Consider the following 12,989-nt stretch of genomic DNA (forward strand, 5'->3'; position numbering starts at 1 on the left):
GGTCCGGAAGTGATTGTAGACGGGGTTTGAATACAATCACCGAAAATTCGCGTGGAATAAATCTGATTTGGATATAACTGGAAATCAGATTTTAATTAATTAAATAAACAAGCTTCAAGTAAAACGTAATTTAAACTTGAAAGTCGTTATTAAATTAATTAAGTTTCAGTTTTAATGTCCACTAAATGTCTTATAATAAATTTGACAGAAGGTATTCTAATTTAGAGATTAAAAAACCGAGATCAAAGCACAGAAAATTGTGGATATAACAATAAGCAAGTTTAGCAACAACTTGAAAGCTTTTAACAGATGATGGAACACCAGCATGCTTTGCTCAAAGGTCCAAAGGCCACCCTCCATGACTTTCTGCAAATCCAGCATATGAAAGAAGACGTACCGAAAATTTCTCAGATCATGAACCTCCATTCCAACTTTTGGCCTCCAGAGTGAAGCCATGACATTTTGCATCGCATTGAAGTTGATATTCTTATCAGTTAAGAATCTCCCTACAAGAACATACGTCTGCACATCGTTTGTTATAGGCTCCTCTCCCACTAAGACACCTCCTTCGTCCTCCTCTTCCAATGTCATTTTTTCATACATATCCTCCAACGACTGTTTAGATTCTCCATGATAACAGTAGAAATTATTGATAAAGAAGATGGATAAGACTGAATAAAAAAGACTCACAACCTGTCAAGAAGACAGACAAAACTTGCCAATTAGCAAGACATATTCTTTTTAAGTTAATTCTATTTTCTATTTAACTGGATTAGTATTCATTGCCTTTTGATCATGACTTCTGTCATAACTGATTTTCTTTGATCACATTAGTGTTCATTGAGATGATAGATATTAGTTGTTTCTTTGCCAGAGTCAAGACTCAAAATATACTTCGCATGAGGGGAAGGATCAGTATGCAGTTTGCAGTGTCATTTGGCCGTAATGTAGGAACTCATATATACTATCAAAAGAACAGCCCTTTTACTTCAAACCGCTATGAAAATACTTCAAGTGAGCCCTTTCCAATGTTATATTGTATATGATTCTCCTTGCAAGGTTCGAAGAAAGTAAATTATACATCTTTTCTACAAATTGGGCAAGACCCTTGTCTTGTTAGCCATTCATCTATACAATGTAAATGAAAGCAGTGTCTGCAATCCGGTAAAGTCCTTGCCAAGTCCCCGTTCTTCGCATCCTGAAGAACCATTTCACAAAATCAAATTGGTAAAGTAATTCAATATCAAGGTTTTAATGAAATGTGTATTGATTATAACCTGTAAACAAATTGCACAAGAAGTCTCATAGCAACTACTTGTGATACTGGCCGCGCTGAATCTGTGTACGGGTAACTTGTTGATGTAATTCTGAGATAAACCTTTGCTCAAAGTGACTTCAAACAGATCTGAAATTTCTATTGATGAGCTTGCATCAATAGAACTGACCTGATTTTAAACAAACGAAAGTTTGCTTAGTAAATTTTTAGATAACAACAGCATCCTTAGATTTTGATAACGTATGAGTGATAACAATACAAGTATACGCGTGTTGGGCTATATATAGATGGATACATATACACTTACTTGCCACTGGTATGCTTTCAGTAATGCAGGACTCGCCCATTCCACAAAGACCTTGCCATTTAGAAGGCTACAGAGCAGAGCGGCCTGTAATATTTATATACGTATTAGCATAACAAGGATGACGACGCAGGAAGATGATTTTAAGATCATTGGATTACTCTGGACCACCTGTTATTCATAGTTCAAGTAATTTTTGTTGATTCTGTGTATTCTATGTTTTTAACCATCATATAAGATACGTAATTCTATGTAGTATATATAGTTAGGCTCCTTAATTGGATGGAGAAAAAGATTAGTGGGAATGACTTGCTATTGCCTATTGTTATGCATTCAACAGACCAGAAGTTTGCAGTGTATCTGATTAGCAAAATGGTAAATAAAAGGGTCTACTGTGATTTGAAATGAAGTGCTAATCTGGGGAAATCTTATTTGGAAAATGACCGCAATTCAAAGTTGTATACAGGAGTAACATGTTAATCTACCTTGGAAAATGACTCGCCGTTAGTTATAGAATCCATCAACTGGATGGCAGTGACAGCCCCTACAACCGCACCAATTCCAGCCCCACGTGCAAGCCCAGTCTCTGTTGTCTGCCCCTTAATGGCCCCTGTAATTGTTCCTACGACTGCCCCTCCTGTTCAAACCGACCATAATAACTTGATTAGTGCATGGAGACATAATAACGACAAGTCTACAACTTGATCTTAGCTACAGCCTATGAACCCTAACTATTTTTAGCTGGGAAACCAATTCATACATCTTAGCTACTAATCAAAAGTACGAGGATGATATAGGTAAGCCTGTATTGGTATCGAGTATTGGGGTTCTATGACGACAATTGGAACGTACCTAAAGCAAAAAGACACGTCGTAAGAGCCCATATTGCTTTCTTAATAACAGTGAAGAAAACAGCGGCTTTGATCTGCATGATGAATATTACCCAGAAAAGATTAACAGCCTTGAACCTGTTGTTTCAGAAAGAGAGGTCTAAACAAAAAAACACAAATGGTATAAAAGGTATGGTACAAGCAATGAAAGGTGTGAGCTATATATAGAGGTGGGAAATGGCAAGGGGAAGAAGCACATAGATAATAGAGACTAGAAAGAGCGAGAGAGAGCATTTAAGATAGTTTAGATGTGGGGAGCTACCAGCCATCAATTGCACATACCAAATAGGAGTAGAAGTATAACAATGTAGGCTACTCTACTAGACAAATGCATTGCATACCAAAATGTCCTGAATAACAGCAGCCTAACTTCCCTTTCACACCATATTTCTTAAAACCTGTATTGCCCATCCCGTACCCAGTATCCCATCCCATGCCATCTTGGTCTTTAAAGGACACAAACACACACACACACACACACACACACACACACACACACACACACTCACTCTTGCATAGTTGCATACTTATGTATATGGTCCTCAACAGGGGATAAGGCCTGTCACTACTTTTTTGCCATTTTAAGTGGTAAATGCTCCTTCCCAGGTTCACACATTTTTTTGTTTAGTTACATGCTCTCCGATTACAGCAGATCTAAGATATGACTACCAAATCGATCAAAAAAATATATTGTAGTCTGGTAGATGAGAGAGTTGTGCAGCTATAGAGTAATATCAATATGCAAGTTTTATCCGGGATACGATTTAATTTTTAATTCGTAATAATTTTTATTGTTAATTATACACTTTGTTAATTTGAAGACAGCGCGCAATTCTTGTATTCCTACAGGCTACAACAGTCCTACAGGACTCCTGCTATATGAAAGATATGACAATTCATCTCTCAGTCTCTCCACATATGGAGCATCTGATATGTCTTTATGCACATAATATCCTAATCAGTCCCATATTCCAAGCATCTGTCTAACGTACCATAAAGACCAGTAGAATTGATAGTGATAAAACGCTCATTTATATCTTGAAATGATGGATACAGACTACAGTTATGGTACTACTCATGCAATATGGGTAAAGTTGAATTCCAATGGACTCTTGCGTCATTATCACTGCACTAATCAATTAAGCGCTGTCCATTTTTTATTTGTCCTTCATAGCAAATATATTTCCATATTTTTTTTCCAGTGTCGCATTTGGTTTACTGGACAAGGAGGGTGAAATGAGAAGTCGAACCCAACTCCCGTGTAAGTATTTGCAAGTTTTCTGATTGTTCACAGAATAGGTATCAAGATTTTTGTAAAATATTATTTCCACCAATAATTACTAAGAGGAGAATGGTAGATGTATCATGCCAAGATTTGGAAGGAAGAATTTAATAGATTCAAACAATGGGCTATATAAGTATCTGTGTAAAAAAATCTTCAAAACCAGGTGCAGGATGCCTGGAACCATGGTTATAATTTAGCTTCTGTGGGCTTCTGAGTAAAGCAATTTATACAAATATGGGCTGCTGAGAACAAGTGGTTCTGCATTTTGCATTTATGAGGCTTACATATTTTTAGTCTGCTGCGTTGTTCCTCCTAGTTCAATACGAGTATATCCTCTGCACCTCAAGAGCAACATGGCTTTTTTTAAGAAAATGACAACAATTAAGAGGATAATAAATTACCTCCAAACTTGTTAACAGATTTGAACTCACTTAATCGAGGTTTCATTCAATTTAAGGATGCATAATTCAAATTATGATCAGTGCTTCACACAAGTCTTGTGGCACAGGGTGTGTATAGTTATATGAGTTAGGTTGTGATGCCCAGCTGGATGGTCTGCTGTTAGGTCTATCTCAATTTAGCTCCCGTTTATGAACAAATGCATGAATAAACAGTTCTGGAGGAAACTGTGTCTTATTTTACAGTTTTCCTTGAATGCATCACTTGTTGGCATCTTTAAACTCCAACAATCTGGAAGTAGCTAGACCAATTTTCTTTTATGAGCTTACCTGAGGAAATCAAGTTGAGATTATAATTATGTTAAGAGTGGGCTTTAAGTTGATTCTATAAGCTGTTTAACGGACTAAAACAATCATTTCTAGAACAATCTGGTTTGCAAGTGCACTTCAAATCTCTTCAGCTATTGATAACTGATGAATGCTCCCTCCGTCCCTCTGGATTCTATATGTTCACTGTTTGATACGCACTTTAATGCTTCTGTAAAATATGGTTTCATAACTGATTTTTAAAATTTTCTTTTTCTGAATAAAAATTTAATAATTAAACTTTTATTCAGAAAAAATGTTTTCAAAAAACAAATTATAAATATTTATTTTTCTGAACAAAAGTTTAAACATCTAACTTTTATTCATTTTTTTTTAAAAAAAACATCATGGAACTATATTATAAAGAAGTCTTAAAAAGTGTGCCAAAAAGTTATGTTAACAATCTAATAGGACGGAAGGATTACTAACATACAAAATAACAAACCAGCGGTCACCGAAATGTACCAGGGAATACCTTATATACTGATCAGCCTGGGCATCGCTCAAGTTCTCTGGTTTTAATGGATTGACTACAAAGAATCAAAACTGATCAGATATCAGAATTTGACTGAATTTTATGAAACAACTTTTACAAAAAGGTTTTACAAGAATATCTATGTCAATTCCTTTAGCGAATCGTCTGGTTATCCTCATCTTGAATGATATCTGTCTTCTCTCTTTTGGGATATTTAGGAACTTTATGTTCTGCTACGAAGTTTGTAAGTGATGCTTTTTAGACATGGGAGCACAATTTTAGGAAGAAACACAATGGAAATCTAGATTTTTGACTTTAATAATAGTCGGTCTGAGTCAAATTACCATTAAATATCACGATTGTTCGTTAATTTGATCACAACTTTATTCAAACAAAAAAGTTATTGTTTGTATAAATAATTTAAAATATTAATATATTTCAAAATTATATTAAAACAATAATGATTGATATACTCCCTCCGTCTCAATTTATAGGTCCAGTTTGGGAAAAAAATTTGTTCCAAAATACTTGTCCCTCTCTTCTTTCAATACAAATTTATCTACATATTAATTGTGATTTTTTTGAAACTCAACATGATTCTCATTTCTCAATGCACTAAATCCCTATATTTATTGTGATTTTTTTGAAACTCAACAATATTCTCACTTATCAATGCACTAATTAATGATACATGAGATAAGATTCCATCAAACCAACTTTTTTCTTAATATGTGTGTTTATTCCAAAATGGACCTATAAATTGAGACGGAGGGAGTAGATTTTAATGTCTCATGATGAATACTAGATCAAAATATACCATATTCAAATATTTTCTTCAGCTTTAAAAAGAATCCTACTAGATTCTTTTTGGTGTTATGGGTAATTGTGTAACTTTTTGTCTAGAGAATTTAAACATCAAATACAAGAATCTTTCTGGTTGAGTTAACTTCATTAATCATTAAAAATAAATTAATTCAAAAACACTGATACCTTTGTTTGAGGTGAATTTAACGAAGGAATGAGAACCTTCAAATCAAGGAAAATGTTCACAAAATTATTTTGATGGTATTAAATTTATTCATTAAAATTTGTATAACCCAAGGTGCGTAATTGTTTATAAAAAATTTAATTTGGCATAGAGGGTCCTCTTGGTGTTTTCTTTTTCCAAGTTAACTGGAAAATAAGACATTAAATTTTTAGTACAATTATTTATATTTTTAAAATGATTAATTCAAGTTACCCAAAGATTTAGATCGTACTGGATTCCTTACGGTGTTCGTGAGGAAATAGTTCAATGATTGCGGTCAAACTTATTCTAATTTAACCTTGTGTGTAGAATCTGTAGATTCTCTATTGTATTCGTTAATGGGTGAGTATAATTTAAACATCAAGTATAAGAATCTTTATGGTTGAGCTAACTTCATTAATCATTAAAATAAATTAATACAAAAATACCAATACCTTTGTTTGAGGTGAATTTAATCAGGGAATCAGAACATTCAAATCAAGGAAAATGTTCATAAAATTTATTCATTAATATTGGTATAACCTGCGGTGCGTAATTGTTTATAAAAAATTTAATTTGGTATAGAGGTTCCTCTACTTGTTTTTTTTTTCGGTTAATAGGAAAATAAGACATTGAATTTTTAGTACAATTATTTATATTTTTAAAATGATTAATTCAAGTTACCCAAAGATTTAGATCGTACTAGATTCCTTATGGTGTTCGTGAGGTGTTAGGAATATGTGATACTTGATGATACAAAGTTATCTTCCTCTTACTTAGAATAAAATTGAATGTAGCTGATCACTGGCTAGCATGCTTATGCAGTAACAATTGATCAGATTCACCCGTCAATGGCTGATGTGGTATTGTAACAAAGCTGGAGTACCTTAGCAATCGATAGGCTAATAATATGAGCTTTTAGATTAGTAGTTGATCTATCACTGGATGAGTAGATAGTGTGACATAATTGTAAATATTTGAAGTCATGTAATCTATCCAAGTGAAGTGATGATCGATCGCTAGTCAAGAAGTAGTTGATGGTTAGTAGTTGAAAGCTACAAGTTAAGTAAAGGACAGAAAGCATATTGGTTGATGTGACAGGTGCTGCACCAGTTTTGGAAGCTAAACTAAAAGCAGTTTAGTCAAATATTGAGAACCTCGAAGCCTACCATTTCTAGCAAAGCAACAAGAATTTCAAGCTGCCAAATGTACTATCAAGTCCAAGAAATTCAACATTTGTAACAGCTATAAAAGGTGTAGGAAAATACTTTGGCAGACTAGCTTTGTTTGTAGTAGTATATATTCACATTGTAATTTTTATTTCAATGTATCCAAACATTGAGAACTGAAGAGCAAATCATTAGGGATAGCAAGCAAGAAATTGTAAACTTCTGCTCTTCATTCTTTTGTAAGCAGCCAAGTAATTTCTACTTGGAAGGTTCATAATATAAAAAATCTCTCAGGTGGATCAAACAATCCACCTGAAATTTTTAAAGATCCTTGTTCTTTTAATTTCTGTTTTAGTTGTAATTTTCTCTTGTATCTTGAATATGACCTGTTAAACAAAAATTAGTTGAAATGTTTGTCGATTGTATTCAACTCCCCTTCTACAATCTAACTTATTGTTTGCATTGTCTCAATAACAATTGGTATCAGAGCGAGGCGTCTAACATACAAGAAGTGAAAAGATCTCAGACAATCAACAATGGGAAGAAGAGATGAAGGAGTCAAGATTCCAATGCTGGTTAATGAACACTACTTTCACTGGAAAGTGAAAATGAGGATGCATCTTCTCTCTCTTGACACTGCCTTGAGACTTGATGGAAGTGAAGCTGAAGATATTGAAGTACCTAAAACTGCCTCTGAGTTCACAGAAGAAGATGAGAAAGAGGTGAACTTCAGAGATTTAGATGGATTAGCAGATTGTAAACTTAAAAGTTTAGTGTCATCAAATGTAACATTGACACTAACTTTCACTAATAGAGTATCAATTACAAAAACTCTATAAGAAGAATTAGTATAACCAACAAAGATGGCTTCATATGCCTTTGGTTCAAATTTGTTCAGGTTCCCTTCTCCATCCTTGAGAACATAACACTTAGCTCCAAAGACATGAAGGTGTTAGACATATGGTTTCTTGTTGTTATACAGCTGAAATGGAGTTTTCATATGATCCTTATTGATCAAAGTTCTATTCTGGGTATAGCAGGCAATAGTCACAGCTTCAGCCCAAAAGTACAGTGGAAGTTTTGCTTCAGCAGTCATTGTCCTTGCAGCTTTAATCAATGTATGATTCTTTCTTTCGACGACTCCATTCTGTTGAGGGGTCCTTGGTGCTGAATACTGCCTTCTAATTCCCTTTTTTGAGTAAAAGTTGATTAGAGTTTGATTCTTGAATTATGTGCCATTGTCTGACCTTATTTCTTTCACTGGCACACCCTTATCCAATTCAACTTGCTTTATATGATCAATCATTATCATCGGAGTTTCATCCTTAGAAGTAAGGAAGTAAACTCAACTATATTTCGAGAAGTCATCCACAATGACCAAGGCATATCTTTCTCCATCAATTGATGTAACATTCACGGGGCCATACAGATCCATATGCAACAGTTGTAGTGGATCAGTGATGTTGTTGATGGTTTTGCCTTTGTGCGATGCTCTCTTCGTTTTTCCTTTCTGACAAGCTTCACAGAGATCATCAGTTGAGAAGTCCAGGGAAGGCAAACCTCTCACTAAATCTCTTTTGACTAGAGAGTTCATAGTTTTGAAGTTGAGGTGTGAGAGCTTCTTATGCCATAACCAACTATCTTCAGCAGACGCCTTTGCGTAGAAACAGTGAACTGCATTCCCTGGTCCTGAAGACAAATCAGCTACGTATATATTGCCTTTCCTTATGCCACATGGTGAAGGACGCTCATTCTTGATATGTTTAATGATACATATCTCCTTTTCAAAGTGAACATAGTATCTCTTGTCACAGAACTGACTGATACTCAGGAGATTATGTTGAAGTCCTTCAACTATAGCAATATCCTCTATGATGATCCTTCCAACTTTATACTTGCCATATCCAACAGTACGACCTTTGCTATTATCAGCAAAAGTAACTGACGGACCAGTTGTTTCTCTTATGTCTTCTAGCAGGGATCTTCTGCCAGTCATGTGCATTGACGCTCGACTGTCAAGCACCCAAGAAACTCGAACAAATCCACTGGCACCCTACAAAAGACAGGTTGATTAAATCTTCTTTGGGACCACACTTGATCGAGTCTAGCAAACTTAAAGAATTGGTTTCTATCAGGTAATACAACAGAGCCTCTTGGACTGATATTTGGCTCACTCTTGACTTAACTTACTTCCTTAACAACAGCCTTGTAAACTTTGGTTTTAGGCTTTGGAACATAAGTCTCTTTCCTAACACGAGGAGGACTAGTAGTCTTTGATCTAGCATGCTTATTTTTTGTGTCTTGTCTAGGTGATGTGTTTTCATTTTTAGCATGCAAATTTCTAAAATAAGCAGACATTGTATTGAAAGCACAAAGCATACAGTTATCAACACCACAGCATTTATGGCATGCATCAAATACAGGAGCAACAGGAATATCAATCACAGTAGTAGGAACATCAATAGATTCAATTCTAACTTTGTTAACAGATTTAAAGTTCTCAGTAGAATGACATCTATTATCTCTGTTCTTACTGTTCACAAAATTATTAGGCTTGTTGAATTTAGTTCTCTCAGAGTTGACACCTAAACCAACTTTAGGCAACCTAACATTGTCTTTCACTTTGATTGGTTTCAGTGATGTCATGATCTCATCTCTATTCTCATTACTCTCTTTCATTTTAAGGTCTTCCTATTTGAGTTCATATTTAATGACAATAGGAGTTTCTAACAGAGGTTCAGCTTCTGAGGATTTAAACAATGGCTGAGGGGAATCTTTCAAAACAAAAGGAATCCCTCTCTCCTCAGCACTCTTCTTAAAGGGAGTAATGTTACTAGCCTTACCTACAGATTTGTTATAGTCAAAACCTATTCCAACAGTTCTCTTGATCTCTTGTTTATCATTAAGTTCTTTGACTATCGTGGAGGCATCCTTAAAGGCTTTACACTTAACATTCTCTTCATCTAGCTGAAGTCTTAAAGCAATCTCACCTTTCTCTAGAACTCTGACTTTAGCAAATCGTAATTCTAAATCCATAGTCAATTGTTCAACTTTAGGCTTTAATACTTTCATCTCATTCATTTTATAAGCATGAATATCTAAGACTAAAGCATTTATCTTAAGATTGGCAACTTTCAACTTACTTATAGCATCATCTCTTTCGAGTCCTAAGTGCATAAAAGGTTTAGGGCATGTAGGATCTACTTGAAAGCTTCCAGCAGGAGGAGGTGAAGATGATCCAGTATTAGCCATGAGAGCAACATTCTCAATCTGCTCTTCTTAATCACTATCTGTATTATCCCAGCTTTTCCCTTCTGCCAGATAAGACTTGCTCTTGAAGCCTTGTCCACCAGAAGTACCCTGATGCTTTCTCACTAATGCATCATACCTCTGCTTCAGCTCGTCGTAGGAATCTTTTCTCTTTCCTTGAACCTTGGGCTGTTTGCATTCAGTTGAAAAGTGTCCCGGTTCACCACAGTTAAAGCATTTGAACTTGCTTCTATCCACCATCATAGTCTTGTGTCCTCCTTTGCTTGTAGAAGATGAGTAACCTCCTTTTTGAAATCTGCTAGTAGTAGGTTTGTACTTGTTAGAGGGGTTCTTCCGGAATCTCATGTTTCCAAACTTCTTGGCAAACAATGATAGAGATTGATTTTCTAACAGTTTTAGCTCTTCCATTGTACAGAACTCTTCATCACCACTAGAAGAAGCAGTCTGACTCATCTCAGGCACAACAAATTCCTGAGGGGTTTTAGAAGGAACACCAACATCCTTCTTTTCTTCTGGTGTAGGTGATTCAAAAACTAGAGCTCTCGAGTTACTCAGTGTTTTACCCCAGCCATATCTCTACTTACTTTGAACTTGTTCGAGTTCATAAGTTTTCAAAACTCCGTAGAGTTTCTCCAGAGAAATCTCATTCAGATCTCTGCTTTCCCTAATTGCAGTGATTCTGTGTTCCAGATGTTCAGGAAGTGTTAAAAGAAATTTCATGTTAAACTCTTTCTTGTCGTAGTATTTCCCATTCAGATTTAAATTATTAATCAGGTTATTAAGTTTGATAAACACTTCTGAAATCCCTTCTCCGGGATTGGAACCAAACAGTTCATACTGAGCCATCAGTATCTCTTTCTTATTTTCTCTAACTTCTTCTGAGCCTTCGTTTATAATCTCTAGTGTATCCCAGATTTGCTTTGCATTCGTACAATTTACAACAGCATTGTACATGACCGGATCTAAAGATTCAACCAAAATCAGTTGAAGAGCGTCATCTAAATTCATTTGTTCACTCTCTTCATCTGTATACTCAGAAAGTTCTTTTGGAACAGTTTTATGAGGTATTAGCACACCATCCTCTTTGTGTGCTAGTATGAGCTTCATCGGAGTAGAAACACCTTTGTTTAAAATCCCGATATATTTTCTGTTGGCGGTGCGGAGGAATAATAACATATGCCTCTTCCATAGGTCAAAGTGTTCCTTGCTGAACGATGGGATTTTAATGCTACTGATCTTTTGTGTACTCATATTTAGGGATTTAAAGTGAATAGTGTTTGGACGAGATTTGGATTTTTGAAAGAAAAATATTTTAAATCAAAATTAATTTTTGGAATAAAATTAATTCGAATAAAAAATATTTGGACGTTACAAAGTGTGTATAGGATCTAATACGGTCCAGATACGATTGTAGAAAGGGGGGTTTGAATACAATTGTCACAAAATAATCGCGGCGGAATAATCTGATTGGAGTTTAACTTGTTAATCTGATTTAAATTAATTAATATAACAATTTTTAAGTCGTTATATAATTAATACAGTTCAGTTTTAATGTCCACTAAAGTTCGTAGAATAAATTCGACAAGATGTATTCTAACTTAGTGAGTAAAACAACCGAGTGAACAAAGCAAAGAAAACTGTGGATTTAACGAATAGCAAGTTTCTAACAACTTGAAAGTTTACAAGGCTTTGAACATTTTACAAATGAAGAGGTGAAGGCCTATTTATGGGCAAATCACTTGAACTAGTATGACAAAGGTAGTTATGACAATCTTAGGAAGTGCTATGACAATCACACAAAGTGGTATGACAATTACATGGGAAGGTATGACAATCTAAGACATTGTCATGCCACAAATGGGAAGGTATGACAATCTAAAGGATTGTCATACCATGTGATAATCGGTATGACATTACAGTGCTTGGCCACCAAGTTAGTGCGGCATGACAATCTTATACATTGTCATACCTACTGATTTCGGTATGACAATATGTGATTGTCATGCCTAGATTAGTCGGTATGACAATCCTAAGGATTGTCATGCCTTCTGTCAGAATGCATATTTTAAGGTGCGGTATGACAATCTAATTGATTGTCATGCCGTGCCCAAAAACAATAAAACAATACATTTTCTTTATATAATTAATTCAATAATTATTCACTTAATTATATTAATTATATAAATTCATAAATTAAATTAATTCGAGTGTGAATCAATTTAATAAATAAATTATATAACCCATATAATTATTTTGAGATGTCAATTAGTTAATTGAATAATTATATAGTGCATTTTCCTAAGCAGCAGGTCTTCTGACTTCCTTTAAACGATATGAATTTTTGTCTTGATTGAACGACCACCTATTGTTGATGCAGAATATTTAATCTAAGTAGCTGACACATAAATGTACTGTCTGGTTCATCTGTATCTAGCTGAATCAAATATTCTTTATCAATTAAACATTTGAGATGTGGCTTGTTCGTCGAGTTTTTGTCTTCGTAGTTCTTCTTCATAAGTAGAAATAGTATGGAATTTTCTGAATAAATAA

At 34.8% G+C, this 12,989-nt stretch overlaps 1 protein-coding gene across 1 annotated transcript; it reads right to left on the reverse strand.

Annotated features, from left to right (window-relative positions):
* Positions 1–785: 785 nt before the first annotated feature.
* On the reverse strand, positions 786–3,702 carry LOC108222355 (NEP1-interacting protein 1). The gene is made up of 5 exons (XM_064094466.1): positions 2,433–3,702; positions 2,066–2,217; positions 1,584–1,667; positions 1,278–1,445; positions 786–1,198 (listed from the first exon to the last, which is right to left on the reverse strand). The coding sequence occupies exons 1-5, from the start codon at positions 2,509–2,511 to the stop codon at positions 1,076–1,078; spliced, it is 606 nt and encodes a 201-aa protein (XP_063950536.1). The 5' UTR covers positions 2,512–3,702; the 3' UTR covers positions 786–1,075.
* Between the last annotated feature and the right edge of the window lie 9,287 nt (positions 3,703–12,989).

This window comes from Daucus carota, chromosome 5 (genome assembly GCF_001625215.2).
Source record: "Daucus carota subsp. sativus chromosome 5, DH1 v3.0, whole genome shotgun sequence".
In the NCBI taxonomy this organism is placed as follows: domain Eukaryota; kingdom Viridiplantae; phylum Streptophyta; class Magnoliopsida; order Apiales; family Apiaceae; genus Daucus; species Daucus carota.